This window comes from Microtus pennsylvanicus, chromosome 10 (assembly GCF_037038515.1).
Source record: "Microtus pennsylvanicus isolate mMicPen1 chromosome 10, mMicPen1.hap1, whole genome shotgun sequence".
Taxonomy (NCBI): Eukaryota; Metazoa; Chordata; class Mammalia; order Rodentia; family Cricetidae; genus Microtus; species Microtus pennsylvanicus.
This window is the reverse complement of record NC_134588.1, coordinates 44,749,056-44,770,618: the sequence shown is the minus strand read 5'-3', so window position 1 is coordinate 44,770,618 and position 21,563 is coordinate 44,749,056. Positions and strand designations below refer to the sequence as shown.

The window sequence follows — 21,563 nt, the reverse complement described above, 5'->3', positions numbered from 1 at the left end:
GCCACCATACCTGCCTGCCTGCTCCCATGCTTCCTGCCATGATGGTCAAGGACTGTGGAACTGTGAGCCTCAAGCAAACTCTGTCTTCTATAAGTTTCCTGGGTCATGGTGTATTATTGCAACAACAAAAAAGTGCCTTAGACACATGTCCACAGGCTCACTTGATGTAGACAGTTCCGCATTAAGTGTCTCCTCCCATGTGATTCTAAGTTGTATCAAATTGACAGTTCTGCCAGGTGTGGTGGCACGCACCTTTAATCCCAGCGCTTGGGAGGCAGAGGCAGGGGGATCTCTGTGAGTTCCAGGCCAGCCAGGGCTACATAGAGACACCCTGACCCAAACAAATACTAATTGAGAGTTGAAAGCAACCATCTATACATCGCATCTTTTCCCAAAGCAGTGGAGACCTAGGTTGTGAACACTTTACCCAACTTGCTGCTTTTTAAGGAGTGGATGTTTGATTGCAGAACAAGTCAGGCCAGCAACAATCAGTTCTGCCTCTGTATTCATACGCATCCCTCATCAACCCTGGTATGTGTGGTTTAGAGGAGTTTCTCTCGGGTTCCTCCTTAGGTCCTTATGAATTTTCTGCATAAGAAGACCACTCATCCTGCTTTGCTGCACGATTCCCTTATCACTGTAAAATATAGGAGTGTGCCTCTTGTCTTACATGCCGCTGACGTTACATTGATTTCTCCCCGTTACACAAACATGCGGCCTTCAAACCTTATCACTTTACTTTAAAGCAAAAAAAAAAAATCATAGGATTCACATGGAAGAGACAGGCCTATTTCTTTTAAGACTCATCGAAGGGGTGAAATAAATTTCCATTCCCAATTCTAGGGCTTAAAGACCATGCTGACAGATAGTGAGGCTCCCTCCTATCTCGCCACATTAAAAGATAAAGAGGACCTCGCTCACCTCTTTAAATGAGGCTGAAATGACTTTACAGTCCGTGTGCTCAGTCTTCCTCAAACCTGGGCCACTTAATCAAAGCTGTGGTCTCCTGCTAGACTTACCGTGTCTGAGGCTCTAGGTTTGGGGACCAGAATTTGCACTGGTTTTGCGTAAGTCTGTTGCCCAGGCTGGTCCCCAGTTCCTGAGATCAGGTGATCTTTCCTCCATGGTCTCCCCAGAACTGAGCTACAGACACACTCCACCTGTTTTTACTTGTACTCTTTCCTTTTCTTTCTTTAAATTTATTTACACATCTTACGTCTACGAATGTTTCCCCGTATATGGGCACATGCACCACGTATGTGCTTGGCACCCATAAAGGACAGAAGAGGGCATCAGGTCCTTGGGAGCTTGGGGTCTGGAGTTCTGGATTTTGTGAGCCACCATGTGGTGCCTGGAACCAAACGCAAGCCCTCTGAAAGAGCAACAGGTACTCCTCTTCATCGCCGAGCATCTCCCTAACTCAAGAGCTTGCATCCTTAACATGCTCCCTAAATTCTGAGACTATTTTGTGGGATCCCCATGCTGCTAAATTCTCTGGTTAACTCAGCCCCAGTCCAGTCACTGGCCCCCTCATCTCCCTTTGCTTTCTTTCTTGACTCAGTTCTCCTAACCCTTCAGGGTGTTTCTGTCTGGATTCTCTCCTCTCTGGGATCTGCAAATGTTGCTGAGGTCTGTGCTTTTTCCCTGTCTCTATCCTCCCTCCATCATCCAGGTCAGAACAACTAACTACCTGGCCAACATATCCACAGATGCAGGTAAAAACCACTGCCACCACCGCCACCACTACAACCACCACCATCATCCTCTCAGGGGCTCGAGAGCTGCCTCAGTGGTCAAGAGTGCTGGCTGTTCTTGCAGAGGATCCAAATTCAGTGCCCAGCACCCACGCCAGGTGGCTCACAACCACTTGTAACTCCAGCTCTAGGGAACCTACCACCATTTCTGGATTCCCTAGGCACCCCCCACCTACACACACTTAAAATTTGTGTCACTTTATGTGGTACTTTGAATAAATACGGCCCCCATTAGGAGGTGTGGCCTTGTGGGGATAAGTGTAGCTTTGTTGGAGGAAATGTGTGTCAGTCCTTTGCCTGCTGCCTTTGGATCAAGATGTAGAACTCTCAGTTCCTTCTCCAGCACCATGTCTGCCTGCATGCAGCATGCTTCCCACAATGACAATGATGATCTAAGCCTCTGAAACTGTAAGCCAGCCCCAACTAAATGTTGCCCTTTAGAAGAGTTGCTGTGGTCATGGTGTCTCTTCACAGCAATAGAAACCCTAACTAAGACACTCTATATTTGGTACCCTGCCATGGGACTTTCCAGCGCACTTAAAATTAAGCCCTTGCAGAGGACCTACAGGGTCTGGTCCCCATCTGTCTCCAGGTGGTCACTGTCACCCAGTCTCATTTACAGAGCTCCCAGCAGGCTCATAGTCTCAGGACCAGAGGGTCTTTCCACTTCCTGCTCCATCTTCTTGGGATACTCTCTCCATGGCTACTCACTACCTCTTCCTATTTTTCATCAGATGCAACGCCATCTCCACAGAGGGCTTCCTTCCCAACCAACGTCCCCCTAAGGAGATTTCTGCTTCATTTTTCTCTGTAGTTATATCATTACCTCACCATCACCTGCTCTCAGTTCCTCCCATTGTTTATCGTCTGTCTCCTACATGTGAAAACAAACTCCAGGAAGGTAGGCAGTTTATTTTGAAACACACATGTCAGATCAAAGACGATTCAGAGGAAATCATGTTTGATCATTGACCAAAACAAACCTAATCATGATTTTTTTTTTCTTTTTTAGACTGACCTTCACAATAGCAAGCTAAATTTCCTGGTATCAAAACATCAATGAGAAAAAAACATATAATGAGATTTGAACCTGTCTAGCTTTCTTTTCATATAGATCACACAGATAAAAAAGAAATCATATATATTCTCACATCAAGGCAGTATTTTTTAGCATAAAATGACTAGTGTAGTTTTTAAAACTGTAATTCACATAGTTGAAATATTAGCATCTATACTCATTTCTCCAGTAAGGGGAAGATGTAAATCAAGTGTCCATGGGTTACCTTAGTCTTCAGGAACTGCGACGTTGGATCCCGTTGCTGCTCCACCTCACTGCGTACATGACTACAGAAAGCCACAGAATACTGGCGGCTATAGTAGGGGCTGAAGTTTTTGATAGAAGCCTCAGTTTTTCCTGAAAAGACACAAAAATCAGAATTGTGAAGTGTAGCATGCCTCACAGGACAGACATCAAACTACTTTAAGCACACACACCCCAACCCTGCATCTCCCAGACACCCCTGTGGACGGGGCTGTGTCACCAGCCTGCTCCCTGGGAATGTCGCTACCTGCTGCACCTGCTTCAAACCCTGTCTCACCGCCTAGCATCCCCCTGAGGAGCTCAGAGTCCCCGGGACCATTCAGTAGTAAGAGGAGTCTCCTTCCGTGTCCACTTCACCCACTGCTATGACTGTAAAAGTAGTCTGCCTTGCCTCCTATCCACGCTAGCTTGTTATTGATTCTCCTATGTGACTGCAATCCCAGTGTCCACCCTTCCAGACTCTGATTCCACATTACTCGTTTTTCTTCAGCACCTGAAAGTTGAGCCTCTAGTCTTTTGCCTCCTCAGTCCTGGATCAAAACACAATACTGAGGTGGGAAGATGGCTCAGCTGGTAAGGTGCTGGTTACTCAAGCGCCAAGACCTGAGTTTAGACCCTAACATCCACGTGAAAAATACTAGTGCTGGGGAGATGGAGACAGGGCACCCAGGGGTTTGCGGGCCAGAAGACTAGTTAAATTAGTTAGATTCGGGTTCAGTGAGAGACCTGTCTCAAAAAACAAAAGTGGAGAGCGACTGAGGAAATCACTTGGCATCAACCTCTGGCCTCTACACACATACTGTATGTGAACACACACACAAGGGGGGGGGTGGAGGGAGAAAGAGAGAGACAGAGAGAGAATTGTGCTTCTAGGCTCCTAGTTTAGGAGACTTTGGGGATATAAAGTGTCGTACGATTGCCATGAGGTAGAGGAAGGAACCAACTTAAAAGTCTAGAGATCTGGACTGTAGACCCCATTCTAACTGTGAGACAGACATCACCATCTAACCTCAGCCAATTTCCTCAGCTCTGCAGGCCTACTGTCCCTGATCCTGGAGGGGTGTAGACTTGGATCCACACTGTTCTTTGGGATCAGGCAACACTGAAGCATAATCCTGAAGGTACAACTACATCACCACACTGACCAGCAATGATATTTTGGTCTCTTGCTACCAGGGATAAATTTTGCTGTCAATCATGCAGGACCTGGAGTTGGAGGAAGAGGGAAAGAGCCAGTTGCCTTTCCAGCCCTTGCTTAGCATGGGGGAGTACAGGAGAAGGAAGGCGAAAGAGTGTCTGAATCAGGTTAGAAATCATCTTGGCCTTTCGGATGCTTGCTTCCAATTCTCAGTATCAGCTTCTCCATCTATTTGGACAAGCAGTTACAACAAGAACAGGTAGGATAAGAGCCTGAGGGAAAACAAACCAGAAATAACTTTCCAAAATATTTTAAAATACTTCATGAGAGGCTTGGCTTAGCTTTTGTTTTTCAAATCTGATATTTTAGTTGACAGAGAAATATTAAAATATAACTTACTGGCAAGATTTGCACAGAGCTATTATGCATGTAAAATGCCAGAAATAAATGAGGAATCTGAGCCAGGTATGTGGAGATGTTCAGTAGGAAAACCCTGAATCCTGTAGCCTCCTGGTTGGATGCCCATGAAATCACAGCTAAGAGCCATGTGTACAAATAACCTCTATCGACAGACACGCCTACTTTTGCTTGGGCATTTTTCATTCTTATAATGTGTATGAGAAAAGGGAGTTCTTTTGTATTCCCTTAATAAAGTGACATTTATGGGTTATATTTATGGGCTTTAGTAATTATTACTTGTAAGGTCCTTTGAGACCCACTAATAATAGATTCTGTAGAAATGCAAATAAAAGCCCCTATAATTTGAATCAGGCATGCTTTTGCTTGCTCCCTGAGTTTATAGTATTACAATTAATCAGTATTTGCATAATACTTTAATATGCTCGGGCTTTATAAGCGTCTAATTGGTTATTATTTTATTAGCTTTTATTACAACGCATAAGTAGTAATCCTATATTCTTGTCTATAATTTTCTTACATAGGAGTGGGACATCTTCAAGAATTCCCACAATGAGAGTGAGTCTCACTTTACAGAAACATGTAAACGGTGAGGAAAATTTGCCCTTTAATTCCAGGCAAGCACTGTTCGGTCTGTCCAAAGAGTGCCATGCTAATTGTTGATGGTAATTTTTGCTCTCTTACAAGCACTAGAATGAAATGACGGGAGGTGGCTGTTCTTTTTACAATGTTATCTGTGAAGCTTATTAAAGCCAATTTTCTACTACCTCACCACACCACCTGCAGAAATCCCTTGATCCTACCAAGATGTCTTAATGTCACCCCTCCCAACACATGAGAAAAATGTTTTTGGGATTTGAATATCTGCCCACGGCATCATCAACACAGCACCCCCAAGTCACGCTTAAAGAAAAGATTGCAGATTTCTTGCATTCTCTTAGTGGCTGGTGCAAATGTAAAAAAGACAGCTAACAGCATCACAAGATCCAAGAAGAACAGCACCAAAGCTGGTCTCCAACACATCACATCTAGACATTAGATTAGGTGCTCCCGTGTAGGTCCAGACAAACTAATGGAAAGACTTTGAGGACGGAAGTAAAGTCTGGGGTTCGGACAAAACATCAGTGTATCAGGAAGACAAACTCTGGAGTCAGATAGAGATGGGCTCAAGTATTTCTCCACTTGGTGGTTGTGTGACTTCCTAGAGTTACCTTTTCTTCCTTTACACATGAAAAATGGTGGTGGCTTCACAGAATTACTGTAATGACCACGCAGAATACCTCAGTAAAGTACTTGGTGTTGTTGCTGGCCCACAGGGAACTGAAAGTGGCTACGGCGCTGGGGATGATGGCAGTGATGGAGCTCCTAACCAGGTACCAGGGGAAATTCTTCAATCTGAACTAATGAATTAAGAAAAAAAAGCAATCTGTCTACTGTACTCTTGAGTGGACACATCGTGGCTTGCAGAACTGAGAGCAGCTGCCCCTGCCACTGCAAGCCTGAAATAAATATTACCCACATTTCCATACATGTTTTTGGCTTAAGATGCTTAAGATGCCCTCTGTGTATCCCTGAGTTAAAAATCGACTACACAATGCCAGGAGGAGTGCTGCACGCCTGTAATGCAGCACTGAGTCACCCAATGCCAATGTGGGCTGAAAGATGATGCCCTGTCTCAAAAAGAAAAAATAAATTGAAAAAAACCCCTCATCTCGATAAAACATTAAATTTTCAATTGAAGGCAAAAGCACAGTCAGTATCTGTGTTACACTGAGCCCCAATCGTTCTGCCTGTAAAATACAGATAACGACGAACCTCATCACAGGATTTTAGGAGGGTACATGAAACATTACACATGTTTAAAAAGGTATCTAGAGGAGCACTGACCACTGGATAATTGATACATTTTGAGTATTATTCAGCCAGGCGGTGGTGGCACACACCTTTAATCCCAGCACTCAGGAGGCAGAGGCAGGCGGATCTCTGGGAGTTCAAGGCCTGCTTGGTCTACAAGAGCTAGCTAGCTCCAGGACAGGCTCCAAAGCTACAGAGAAACCCTGTCTCGAAAAACCAAAAAATAAAAAAATATATAAATAAATAAATAAGTAAAGGGTGAAGTATTATTCAGTATTTCTTTCTGAACACACTCAAATAAATGAGTCAGCTCATAAGTGCCCCCAAAAATAAACTCTAGGGAAATCTACTCACTTTCTAGTTTTCAAGATTTCAGAGTATTGGACTTCCATCATCCCCCCCCCCAATTCAGTGTGACACCCTCCTTTCTGAAAGTGTGGTAAGCCACACCGCTGGGGCTTCCAGCACAAGGAGGTGAATGAGTCACAGAAAGTCGGGACCCAGCGGCAGGGCTTCTTCTCACTTTGGATTATCGACACTTTAGGCACAGGCACAATTCTGCGAATCCTGCTCCGTGGCTCCAGCCTGTGCAAGGCATCATATTACAACAATTTACTCACTCGGTTCAATCCTCACTGACACCAAAAAAGGCCTGTTCCACAGCTCTCACCACAAAGCTTAGCTTTGCTTCGGCTTTCTGCAGAAAAGGCATTTGTGGGCCCTTCCAAAACCATTTTCAAACACGAAGACACAAAATCTTGGTGCCCGTTCAATTCCCTTCTCTCTGATTCCTAGTTTCAACCAGATCCTATCCCCTTTATTTCTACACCATCTCAAGCTTTATTTTTATTTTTTATTAGTGTATGCTCGTGTGCATATATGCCTTGTGTGTGCAGGTGCTCCCAGAGACCAGTAGGGGGCATCAGATCCCCTGGAGCTGCAGATCAGAGAGTTGCCTGCTTCACAGTGTGGATGCTGGAAACTGAACTCAGGTCCTCTGCAGGGCAGTGAGCACTCTTAACTGCTGAGCCATCTCTCAGCCCCTCTACACTAATTACTGAATCCATCCCCTTTTCCCCACCTCAACCCCCATATTGCCTATCAGGCCTTTATTAACCTCAACCTCCTAAGATTCTCTTAATTTGCTCTGTGCAAGCACAGCAAGGTTAAATACTTAGCTCGCTGCTCTAAAACATGAATGAGAATGTGCAGAGGAGAAGAGGGGAATGCAGCAGATTCTAAGAAGGGCTAGGGTCTAGGATGATGGGACAGGATGGCAAAGACGATATGGCCACCGGGACACATTGAAGATAAAGCTACCACAAGCTGCAAAAGACCAGATGCTAAACTGAGGGTCTGCCCTGAGAACAGAGTCCCGGCATTGAGACTGTCGGGACATTCTTTTTAAGGCCATAAGGGACAGACCTCATTAGTTACAAAGGTCTCTGGGTCCTGGCCTGACAAGTTCCAGTCACATGGAGAAGTCACACTATGTCACTTCTTGTGTGGCAATCCTCAATAGCTCCCCACTGCCTGTAACATCTCAGGCTGCCACTGAAGGAAGCCAGGCCACCTGTCTGATATCTTCCCACTTGCCCTCAATCCAAGCCCAGGCAGTGATTATCATCTAATCCTTCCCCATTCCTGTCTCCCCATAAGAGTTCCATCATTCACTTTCACACTCTTCAAGCCCGGAGGCCAATGCCAACCCCAAAAGAATCCTTTGCAGACCCGGCCAGCTGGAAATAATCTCACCACCTTTAGCATTCTGCCACTTCTGCTACAACTGCGCAAACACGGCTTATCTCCCCTCCCAGGGTGTACTGTACCTGCACACCCGACAAATATTTGGTGAGTGGATGGGAGAACAGCTGAGTAAATAGTCAAGACTAAAGAAAACCATAATGTATAATAATAATGAAACCCATGACATCATCCCAGGAAGGAAGGTTTGGGCTTACCTAATTATTATTATGAATCCCAATGCATCTTTATTTACAGAAATCAGAATCTTACAGCTTAATTCCTTTTAAATTTTTAAATAAGTTTTACCTATGAAAATACTTGAAGTGATTAACAATTACTTCTTGGTTTGTTTTGACCTGATCAGTCTAAAAAGACGGAAAACATGCAACAGTCTGGCTGAAATTTAGTTTAAAGAATCTGAATTTGCATGTTTTCTAGAACAGCGGTTCTCAATGAGGTTCTCAATGTGGAGGTCACATGACCCTTTCACAGGGTTTGCCTAAGACTGTTGGAAAACACCGATATTTACATCGCAATTCATGTCAGTAGCAAAATTACAGTTGCAAAGTAGTAATGAAAATAACATTATGGTTTGGGGTCACCACAACATGGGGAACTGTATTAAAGGAGTGCAGCATTAGGAAGGTTGAAAACCACTGGTCTAGAAGGTTCTTTGACAGATAGTGCCCACAGTTGCATGGTTCCCTCAAATCCATTTAACAGTCGTGAGGACTCTGCTCTATCGTACTGCTTATGGTCGATTAGTCTTCATTACCGTTATTCCTGCTGTTACTTCAGGAGCTATAAACAACATAAAATCTTCTCAAGGGGGGAGGTGCCTCTATTTCAGTTCTTTTTACAAAACTAGTTCATAAGAAAAAGATACAAGGAATTAAAACACCATTGTGTCATGAAACACAAAACAATTCCAACACTAATTTTGCTATATTCTTTCCTAATCTTTTAAAATTATATTAGGGTTTTTATCTGATGTTATTTAGTTACCAATTGATCTATGAATTTTCTTGTAACATGGAAGAAAATCATTGTTTTTAAGATGTTAGTTTTCTATTACAAAAGATAAAAGTATAGATATAAAAAACTTTAACAAGATGGCTCTTTACTAGGAACTAAGGTGACCCACATATGAAGAGAAGACTAAGTGGGCTTTTGATACAGTTTAAGACCTACCAAGGTTGCAGGTAAAGATTAATTTTGGTAAACAAGGAAAAATGCCTCCAAAATTTCAATAATTTTAAGATATACTATATGCCAATGTGTATTTCTCCTGGGTTGGTAAAATTGAAGAGATTTCTAAGTCCCCATGAATTATAGCATCAGCTATGATCTTGGGTTGCTAAGCACCATAACTTTACACCTTAGGGTGGAAAATTGGAAATCCCAATTCACAATACAGAAGTGCAAAAATCTAATTACATACAATGATGCCCAAGGACTCTCTTTCTTCAAGTAAATGCCTTAGAGAATGAGGATAAATTGGATTCTCCATAATTGAAGTAAAGGGAGGGAGAGAGAAGAGGGAGGAAAGGGGAAAGTGGGGGGAGAAAATGAGAACACATTTATTACCGGTGCTGGGTGACAGGCTTTTAACAGACTCCAGTAGGAAATGGCAGAATGATTCATGGGCAGCCTTGACTCTGCAGATTCCACGGACTTCTTGCAAAAACTCCAGCGTGAGTCAAAAGGTGAGATGTGTATAAACAAACTTAAGCTCTCCATGATTTACTTTGGATGTTAATCCACAGAGACACGCACAAATATGTATGCTTCTAAAGGAGATTACATTAAGCATATTAAAGTCTCCAGCAATCACTCAGGGTTCAGTACACATCTGGATTAAAAGCAGAACTATCAGGAATAAACAACACAACCCAGTTTTCTGGGTTTCTAAACTCACACTCAGAGGTCCAAAGTGGTGAGGACAGTTTGCAATGAACTTGCCCTCAGACTATTAGAGACCCTGTCCATAGAGCAAGCCCCCACATCTGGCAGCAGTGCTGTCTTTAAAGGCACACGGTAGAAGAAAAAGTGGGAAGTACACTTGAACACACTGGCACAGGAGACCACTTCCTAAATATAACCCCAACAGCACAGACACTGAGAGAAACAACTGATAAATGGGACCTCCTGAAACTGAAAAGTTTCTGTAAAGCAAAGGACACGGTCAACAAGATAAAACGACAGCCTACAAAATGGGAAAAGATCTTCACTAACCCCCCATCGGACAAATGGCTGATCTTCAAAATATACTAAGGACTCAAGAAATTGTTCATCAAAAGAACAAATAATCCAATAAAAAATAGAGTACAAACTTAAATAGAGAACTCTCAACAGAAGAATCAAAAATGGCTGAAAGACACTTAATGATGCTCAACATCCTTAGTCATCAGAGAAATGCAAATCAAAACAACTCTGAGATTCCATCTTACACCTGTAAGAATGGCTAAGATCAAAAACACTGATGACAACTTATGCTGGAGAGGTTGTGGGGTAAAGGGAACACTCCTGCATTGCTGGTAGGAATGCAAGAAGCTGGTACAACCCCTCTGGTTGTCAGTGTGGCAATTTCTCAGAAAATTAGGAAAGAACCTTCCTCAAGACCCAATAATACCACTTTTAGGTATATATCAAAGGATCCTCAATGTCACAAGGACATGTGCTCAACTATGTTATAGCAGCTTTGTTTGTCATAGCCAGAACCTGGAAACAACCTAAATGTCTCTTGACCAAAGAATGGATAAGGAAAATGTGGTACATTTACACAATGGAGTACTACACAGCAGAAAAAATAATGACAGCTTGAATTTTGCAGAGAAATGGATGGAGCTAGAAAACATCATTTTGAGTGAGGTAACCCAGACCCAGAAAGACAATTATCACATGCACTAACTCATTAGTGGTTTTTAAACATAAATCAAAGAAGATCAGCCTACAAATTACATTCCCAAAGAACCTAGACAACAATGAGGACACTAAGAGAGATATACATTGATCTAATCGACATGGGAAGTAGAAAAAGACAAGATCTCCTGAGTAAATTGGAAGGATGGAAACTTTGGGAAAGGGTTGAAGCGGGGAGGGGAGAGGCAGGGAGGGAAGCAGAGAAAAATGTAGAGCTCGATAAAAATTAATAATTAAAAAAAAAGGCACGTGGATACTGTCTAAGGGAACAAGAGTAAGCTCTGGGACCAGATGGAAGCCAAACAGTATTTCCTGCAAAGGACCACAGTCACTGCAGTAAGTAAAGGCTCCATTGGCTCTATGTATAGTTCATGAGTTAATACAAATAAGCAAAGCAGAAGACAATAAGAGTGAATACTCAACCATTCAATGAGTTCCAATTACCACCTCATTCTAGAGCAAAATAAAAGCCTCACTTTGGCCAGCTTTCCCAGGTTAAGAGAATCTAGGATAGATGTATAAAACTAAACCTAAAGTCTGGTCTGGTCTCTGGTTTTGTTGTTGTTTGTCTTTTAGTATTGTTAGAAACACACATGCACCTGTACACGCATACACATCTGTACACCTGCACACATACATACACACACCTGTACACATACACACACCTGTATACACATATCCATATACACACATACACACCTGTACACACACCTGTACACATACATGCACACACCTGTACACATATATCCATACACACACATACACACCTGTACACTTTTACACATACACACACCTGTATACACACATACACACCTGTACACATACATACACACACATGCACACATACACACACCTGTACACATATATCCACACACACACCTGTACACCTATATACTTACACACACCTGTACACACACACATACACACCTGTACACCTGTACACAAACACACACCTGTACACACACATCTGGACACACACATACACACCTGTATACCTATACACTTACACACACCTGTACACACACATACACACCTGTATACCTATACACAAACACACACCTGTACACACACATCTGTACACACACACACACACATATATATATATACACATATCTTTCTTTAGCCACAGTTAGGTAGAAGTGATAAAGAGGTCCCCTTTCCCCCCTCCTTTATTTGGATAAAGTGCTTGGAAATTTTCAAGATTACTTTGCCATTTCTCACGGAATACCTCCAGTGTGTCGTGACACATCTGATGAGCGAGAATAAATCTTATTTTTTTGGCCATTTCTCTAAGTTGCCTCATGCCCTCCCAGGAGTGAAAAGGAATTTAAACTGCTCTGACAGCAAATTTTCCAGAAATTACAAGGAGAACGATGCTTCTGTCCATCAGACACCGTCTCTTGACCAAGGACACTATTACTGGAGTCAGGAACAGAGAGCATGAGATTCTCTTGGCTGTTAGGTCTTTCTGCACACCTTTTAACATAGGCTTTCAAAATATTCCAAAATCATTATGAACTTCCTTGCAAGTGAATGTAACGTGCCCATTTAAAAAAAAGGTAGACCTGGCTCAAAACAAACCAGAAACCAATCCTCATGATATTACCGATTTCCCGGTCCAACACAGTAAGTTTCCTGCTACCTCTTGTAGGTTTCTCATTCTCTTTTTCTTCCCTTTTCTTTTTAACTATGTCGTCCTTTTTTATATTTTATTTTTCTTGTCTCCACACAGAAGTTTATCAGTTTGATATACTTTGTATTTTCCGTCTCTTCTCTCTCAGGGAACTATGACTGGCTGGCGAGATGGCTAATTAGGAAACAGCCCTTGCCCCGAAAGGCTGGGAACCCGAGTTCAACCCCCAGAATCCACGTAAAGGCAGAAGGAGAGAACTGAGCCCACAAAATTGTCCACTGATCTCCACATGTACCATGCCATATGCAGATCCCAACACACACAAAAATATATTTTTATTTTAATGGCCCATGTCAATAGTGTGAAAAAATCTATAGGCCCTATATGCTTAGGGCCCAGGTGTGCTTATATTTGGTCATCTAGGATAAGGGTGGCAATAAGAAGGTGGTACTAAGCTGGGTGGTGGTAGGGCACACCTTTAATCCCAACACTCGGGATGCAGAGGTGGGCTGACGTCTCTGAGTTCAAGGCCAGCCTGGTCTACTCAGCAAGTTCCAGGATGGCCAGGGCTACACAGAGAAACCCTGTCTTGGAAAACAAACAAAAACAAAAACAAACAAACAAAACAGATGGCACTAACAAACTTCCTGAAAAACTTTGTAGAACATTCAACATTTCTGTAGGCCAGCCAACATTCTGAAACTATTTACAAGGCTGGCAGGGTGCTCGTTAATAAACATTATTTTCCTGTGCCTTAATTTATAAGATTTGAGAACAGCCAAAATGATTCAGATCTGCCGACTACCTGAATTTAGCAGGTGCCAAATCTCTGTATCCAGCTTTCTTGACAGCAACCCAAACACCACCCAAAACAGAATCTGGCTGACGACCATTTAGGATATAGCTCAGCACCGCAGTCAAACTTTACTTTTTGGAAACCCGAGCTGCCAGTTGGTCACCTGGCTCAGCTAAGCACTAAACTTAACACTCCCTGAGTGACACACAACTGACAACCACACAAGAGTGTCACGTGGGATGCTCTGAAACTATCCTAACGTGTTAGCTACTTAGACGGCACAAGACCGTCCAAAATCATTTCCTTTTCTATGGGAATTGTAAACTAGGTTCACAGGGCATCTAATTGCTGTGCTGGGACCTCATGACATCAGCCCTGCTTGGAGCCCAGCCCTCACGGGGGAAATCCACAGACCTGCAGAACTCAATGGATGATAAGGGTAGTCCCAAAGGCTCTCCTCTTCTCAAGTGAAGCACTTACCCATCCTGAGGTCACAAAACAAGACGGTAATGGCGCATTTGTGAAATTTGTAGACCTCGGCGCCAAGATGTTAAGAGCATTTTCCTCTGTTAATTCCTACATCGATTTTTATGGAGGAACTCAAACATTTCTCTTTTATTATGAAAGAAGGTAAACAGTCCTTGGTAATAAAAAGAATGTGGTTGAGGAGCCTTGTGAAAAGATGTGAAGGCTAATTTTGTATTAGCCTGACCCAGACGCTACTATCCTGAGTGTATCTATAAAGGTATCTATTGCATGCGCTTTTCTCCCAAGCTGCACATTTCTTCTGCCTGACTGCTCTGAGCTTGGACTTTAGCTGTGGTGGTTTTGAATGTAATTGACCCCCCTAGGCTCATAGGGAGTGGCACTATTAGGAAGTGTGGTCTTGTTGGAGTAGGTGTAGCCTTGTTGGAGGAAGTTTGTCACTAAGGATGGGCTTTGAGGTCTCACATGCTCAAGCCCAGTCCAGTGGCTAACTATCTTCCTACTGCCTGTCAATCCAGATATAGAACCCAGCTGCTTCTCCAGTGCCAACACGCTTTCCTGCCATGGCAATAACAAACTAAACCTCGGAACCTATAAGCCAGTTCCAATTAAATGTTTTCCTTTATAGAAGTTGTCATGGTCATGGTGCCCTTCACAGCAATAGAAACCTAAGTCATTAGTCCTTTGCAGCTTTTTGACTCTTCCAGGATGCACATGTGTACTGAAAGTACCCTATTAGCTTTGCTGGGTCTCTAGCTTGCCAACTACAGATTTCGAAACTTGTCAGCCTCTACAATGGCCTGGGCCAGTTCTTTATATATAGTCAATCATATACAACTGACTGAGATACATGATTGAATCCCAACACAACCATCCATTTGTTTCACTTAATAGACACCACACTTGAGATCAATAACAAGTTAAAAGCAATATAAACATCTCATGCCTCCATGTATTAAGTTCTAAACATCATCAGAAAAAAAAAAAAACACTCCGCAAAACGAGGAAACTCTACTTGAATCACTCCAACAAGTATCTGTGTGAGAACTGGAGTATCTGTGCGAGAACCGGAGTATCTGTGCGAGAACTGGAGTATCTGTGCAAGAACTGGAGTATCTGGCTCAGCTTTATCTCACTTGGCAGAAGTTGGCATACAAAAAGGCAGAAACCCAGCGAAGTTCTGAGTACCAGGGAAACCTTAGCTGAGCACACTTTAATCCTATTCAGGTGTTCCAATTAAGTGGCATCAGCATTTCAATTAAAGCTGCAGTCTTTGCTGCCTGGACCAAGAAGGTCCCCTGGGAAAGGCACTAATTAAGTCAGTTTTCTTATCTAGTGACTACAAATTTGTTTTGCACAAATCGAGGTTAAGAGGTATTAGCATGGACCAGCTCTGTCGTCTGAATATTTGAAATGGGCTTTAACAAAGTTTCTCTTGTCTCTACTCTGCACCCAACTTTACCTGAGCAATAAGGCGAGCTATGTTGAGCAGGCCACTAGCACAGCGTTTGTGGATTTGTGAGTTTTCCTTACTTATGAGATATTTACAACATATAGAATAATATATCGGGTATTGCATATGTAAAGTCTCCCTGGGAAATAAAATGCTAATACTACATCAGAGGGAACTTATTTTTTCAACAAAATGTTATAACTCCATCTGTAGGTTGTATCATCTCTACACCTTCACCTGGAACCATTATGTTGAAATAAGTGTTTACTATTCCTATTATTATTTTCATCTCCAACAACGTATGTGGTATCTATAGGTAATTAACAGCATTGTTGTGCATATTCTTAAATTTGACTCCATCTGTCATTCTGCTGCCTCGTTTCTGACCCATACTACATTTGTATATGTGTGCACATGTATGTAATATTAAATTATAATTATCATATAAATTACTCTATCACTGCAGTAATTGAGGAAGTGTTGTACTACTAGTACCAGGATGGACATCAAACCATTGGAATAGAACAGAAAATTGAAAACAACCAATTCAAAACTGGAAAATTGATATGCATCGAACTCAGTATAGACACACTTACACACCATGATCTAGCATATCCATCTTAATTGCAATATTTAACAGTAAGGTTCGGTTACTTTTCCTCTCACTTACTTCCTCTTTCAGCCTTACAATCAATACTGATGTGAGCATTACTGCATGAACCTCCCAGTGCCCACGTGGGAGTTCATCTAAACGTTCATCTAGAACACTGGAGCAAAGTGCAAGGATCTCACGGCCCTCGATACTGCCAAGCTTCCCACCAAGGCGGCAGCAACTTATACCCCAATCCTCAGAAATATTAGCATTGTCTATTCTAACATAAAAATTACACTTATTTGTAAGTTGAGCGGCTCTTCAGACATTCCTTGGCCATTCAGTTTTCTCTTTCCATAGATGCACATCCTCTCCCCAGATCTTTCTACTGGCATTCAAGCATTGTTTATGAAGCCCAAGAAAGGCTTCTCAGACATAAACACTGAAGGCGTCATTTCCCAATCTGTGCTCAGTTTTACACTTCAGTTATGGTGTTCGGTTGAGCAAAAATTGCAGAGTTTAATGAAGTAAGACTTAAGCCATGTCTACATTGGGAAACCTCTCCTTCCTCTTTTGCTCGCAGAACTAGTCTCCTGCATTTTCATTTAACAGCACTTTTACATGATGGTCTTTCACAACCTGGAATTTGTTTTAGAAATCATTTGGGACTCCTTGTTTTCCATATGTAACACACACTTTCCATACTTGAGTGTTTTGCTTGGAGCTCTTTGTTCTGTCCAGTGGCCTAATGTTGACTTTGGAACTATTAGTACCATACTGTCTCAAATATTGTATTTTAAGAATAATTTCTATTTCTGGAAAACAATGTCTTCCCATATAGTTGTTCCCTGAATTTTCTTAGCTACTTCTCATCCAAAGTTCTTCCACATGAATTCATGGTAAATTATGTCAAGTCCAGTTGGAAAACATAGTGGGTATCTTCATCAAAATATCAATTTTTATGCGATTATTATGAAACTAATCGTTTTATAATACATATGTGAGCGAGGAAAGAGTCTCCCAGCTCCACATAAATGGAGAATACAGCATGGGCTGGACTTTAACTCTGCTTGCCCTAGAGCCCTAGATCTACTGAATGGAAAATTCTGGAGGTGTATCTTAGCAAACTATGCTTTAAAAAGTCCCCAGGCCATAAGGAAGCAGTCCAATGTGCAAATACCAGTGTAATAAATCATCTGCTGTTGATGCCTGCACTTTGCTTGTCTGATATAAGCGATGCAGGTTATAAGAACCTTTTGTCCATGTGCACAAGTATGTAGAAAACCGGGATAAATTTGCAGACTGGAATGATAATCCACAGAGCAATTGCATGTCATTTTAATGAAAGTGGACACATTACCCTCAGTGTCATTGTGTCATATGAGATTGTCATTCACCCACAGATGCATCAATAGCATGTCCTCAAACTCCTGTAACCTTGCCAACAAGAGATGTGTCTGCTATGTAGCTGTAGAGTTAATGAAGTACCTGAGATTGGGCCTGCCATTAGTGATGTCTAGTTAACACAGACTGAGAATCTTTTCAGCATAGGGACTTGAAATGCATATTTACAGTTATCAGAAGAGCTGAAAGCGGCTGTTACACATAACTAACATTGTGGTCACAACTGCATATTATTAATTCCTTTCATATACATTGCAGATTTTTGCAAACTAGCCCTTTGTTTTGAGACAGGGTCTCATTTTTCATTCCAGGCTGGCCTAGAATTGACTATGTAGCCCAGGTTGGCCTCAAATTTATGACAATCCTTGTGCCAGGCATGTGTCACCACACCCACATCAAACCATACTTAATACTGTTTCTCAGACTGATGAGATAGCTCATTGGTAAAGGCATTTGTCTCCAAGCGTGACAATTTGAGATGGAAGCCAGGGACCAGCATGGTAGGGCTAAAGAAGAGCCCTCTGACCTCCTCATGCATAGAAAAGCACAAGGTTGAGTGGGCACACACACTAAATAAGAAATAAATACAGTTCTAAATTCTGAAGGTTTTAGAGTGCAAGGACGATCTGGGAAGAGTAACATTTAAAAACAGCCGCCTATTAGGGTAGGTGGGGCTTTATAGTCGGATGCAGAGGAGAGCTGCGCTCCTCTTGTGAAATGTGACTCTGTGTCCCAGATTTCTGGCTGTCATCTGTTTCCCTTCCTCTGAGCAAGTCACCCGCCATCCTCCTTTGAGCCTCTCTCTGGGAGCCCATGGTCTTCAGCACCAACCCACCCATTGGGAGGCTTCTGGGTTTCAAAGGCATCAGAAAAGATTTGGTCCCTGCTGAAGGAGCTGGGCTTACAGCAACACCAGAGTTTACTAGAGGAAGTTGCAAGTCCCAATCCCATTCTGTTGCTTCCACCGCTTATTAGGAACATGACCTTAAGCAAGTTTTACCTCTGGAACACGTTTTGCAGATGCGGAAGCCATCTGCTCATCCACTTGGCTGAAAGGCAAATAAAGGGATCCTTCAGAAGACAAGAAACTCTCCAGCTAAAGGATACAAACATTATGAGCGAGGTAATTGCTCACAGATGAAGAAATGTCCTAGGCTTATAAACGTGTTATCTAATAGAAGCCTCATCTGTGGAGCAGGTGAACGTATCCATCATCTCAGCAGTTTCTTGCTTGAGATTGATTGATATTCTAGTGAGTTTTAATTAACTCATCTTTACAGTCTGTAAAAATACTTCAGGCTTTCATTTTAAAAATGAAAATACAGACCACAAATCTCTTTTTCTTTTCTTGCTGCTATATTAAGATTCTCCTCAATGGCTTGATAAAAAGTAGAAAATTCTATTCCCTCTTCCAGACCTACTAAATCTGAAACTACCCGAGAGAGGCCAGAGAAGCCGTGGGCAGTGTGGCTCTCAAGGGGACTCTTAGGGTAGAGCTAGTGTGGCGGATTCAAGAACACTGGAATGAATTGGACATGGGCATTCATCAGCATCAGCAACATGCCTGAAAATGTAATACCCACGAGGTCGGGGCTCTGATCTAACACACCCAATCATGAAAGTCCAAACACATCTAATCGCTAACATCCAACATTCTCTTTAGACTCTCTACAGAACAGAGAAGCACTCTGGCGCTACTGGGAGTGTGTGTGTGTGTGTGTGTGTGTGTGTGTGTGTGTGTGTGTGTGTGTGTTAGGGTGGGGTCATGTTCCGTGATCCAAAGCGCTAGGCTCCTTTGTTTTGTGTGTGGGTAGGCATGCAAGGGCCATAGCATGCCTACGGAGATCAGAGGACAAGATGGGGGACATCAGAGGATATCATTCTCTCCCTCTACCTGAGCCCCAGGTTTTGAATTCAGTTTGTCAGGCCAGGCAGCAAGCACGTTTACACACGTTCACCCACCAAATCATCTCTTCAGCCTGCAAATTATTTTTGAAATCAGATGAGTTAACTAGGGATGGGATGTAAGAGGAAACAGCAAGTGTGTAGCTATGTAAGATGTAAGACAGACAGACGAGAAGAGCCAAGTCCTCCTTGACGTCAGGTGAGTGGGCTTTATAAGACAGGGGAAAGACCTCAATAGGGTTAAAGGCCTGCATTCCAGCCCATTCCTGAGTCTGCTACTGCTCTGGGGGCGTATCACACAACACCTGCAGAGGATCCCAAAGCTTAGGAGATTTGTGGGTATTCCCATTCCGCAGATGTGTTCTTAAGGGATTATAGTGGGATTCCCTCAGCGTCCAGGAAGCTCTCGAGCACAGCGCACAGATACCGCAGGAAAAGTGATCACTCCCAGAAACAATCTTTGCTAACAATGTTTCTGTGGCCCTTCTCATCCAGAAAGCTGATCTGATTAAAAAAGAACCTTCAACATATATGTGCATGTGTGTATATATGTGTGTGCATGTGTGTGTTAGTTATACAAGGGTGATAAAGGATGTATATGTATGTATATATATATGTATATATGCTAGGTATACAAGGGTGATAAAGGGAAGATAATGTGTCATTTTATATTTTTCATGTATCTAGTTTATCCTCCAATTACTACAGTAGCAAACAAGAATCAAGCACTTATAGTTAAATCAACAACATCATGTAAATGTTACAATTAAATAAATTAAAATTTTTAAATGAACAGTTCAAGTGATGTTCTCAGGCCTGGTTTTTGTTTGTTTGCTTGCTTTATTTGCTTTTTGTTTTGGTTTGGTTTTTAGATTTGCTGCAGCTTTTTCTTACTATTTTTGTGTTCCCCTGGTGGTATAAAGCAGACCCAATAGTGTTTATTTATATCATCAGATCAGTGCCCGAGTGCTGGGACTAAAGGCTTGTACCACCACTGCCTGTCTTCCTCACAAGGTCCCACGGCTTCCCAGCTACACGGCAAAGCATGCAAAGCTGTGTGCTGGCTCCATGAAAAGGTGGCTGGACCTTCACCATTTGTCACACTGTTTCTCATCCCCAATTCCAGTTCCACTTTTCAAAAGTGGCATTACATCTTCTCGAGTGTCCTCAACCCCTTGCACACCCTCTCTTTACTCTTAGAAGACTTCCTCATTTTATTTTAAAGGAAATTGAAGTTTCATTACTCCAGCTCCAAGTTCATCTCACAATCAACTGTATACTTTCTTCCTTCCTGTTTGACTAAGACGGAAGTGAGGCCATATTGATCACCCCTTCTGTCTTAGATCATCCTCAAATCCTGAAGGAAAACGAAGCAAAGCCAATCTCAATCTCCCTCTCAGTCAGCTGTGGCCCTTTTCTTCTCTTGAAAAGGTGCTTCTAAATCCCCTGCTCCCACACCCACCACTCCATCACCTACTTCTCCATCACCCACTCTTTCCCCAGCAACTCAAAGGTCAAAGGGCAGGCTGCGCACTCAAATGTCTGCTGCCCCAGGCTCTCTAGACCCCTCATATGTATATCCGACCCTCTCCTGCTCAGGAATTCCACATCAAATCCATCAGGCACTCCAAAACTATTCTCCAAGTCACTGGAAAGATTCACCCTCGCCTGGGCATCTGCAGTGGAAACCTCAAGTTTCCCTTTTGTTCTCCGCCTTCCAGGACCATACTCACCAAATCCTACCCTCTGACCTCAGGTATGTCTCTGGAATGCAGCCTTGCTACCAACATTTGGTACAGACCTTCATCTGTTCCAAGAAACGTCCCATCAGTGAGCTCCTACCTTCCCTCCTGCCTCTGCTCAGGCCCCTACAAATCTGATCTTCAGTCTGGGCACAGGGGTTCCTGCTAGTAATCACAGCACTCCAAAGGCAGGGGCAAGACAATTGCTGCCTCAGTTTGATGTCATCTTGGGTTACATATGAATTCCAGGCCAGCCTGGTCCACAGAGTGACACCCTGTCTCAAACAACCAAACTAACTAAATCTGCCCCTCACCCCACCAGCAGAGGCAACAGGCTACACAGTACATAGTCAATCAGGTCTCTCTTCTAGTGAAAATCACCTTGGATCTCTCCCCGGAT

At 42.7% G+C, this 21,563-nt stretch overlaps 1 protein-coding gene across 1 annotated transcript in view; it reads right to left on the bottom strand.

Moving 5' to 3' along the window:
- Niban1 (niban apoptosis regulator 1) overlaps nucleotides 1-21,563 on the bottom strand; it is a 158,282-nt gene that overhangs the window by 89,648 nt on the left and 47,071 nt on the right. Inside the window, exon 2 of the mRNA XM_075988216.1 lies at nucleotides 3,038-3,168. Within this exon, the coding sequence (XP_075844331.1) occupies nucleotides 3,038-3,168 (131 nt within the window). The remainder of the gene's footprint in view (nucleotides 1-3,037; nucleotides 3,169-21,563) is intronic.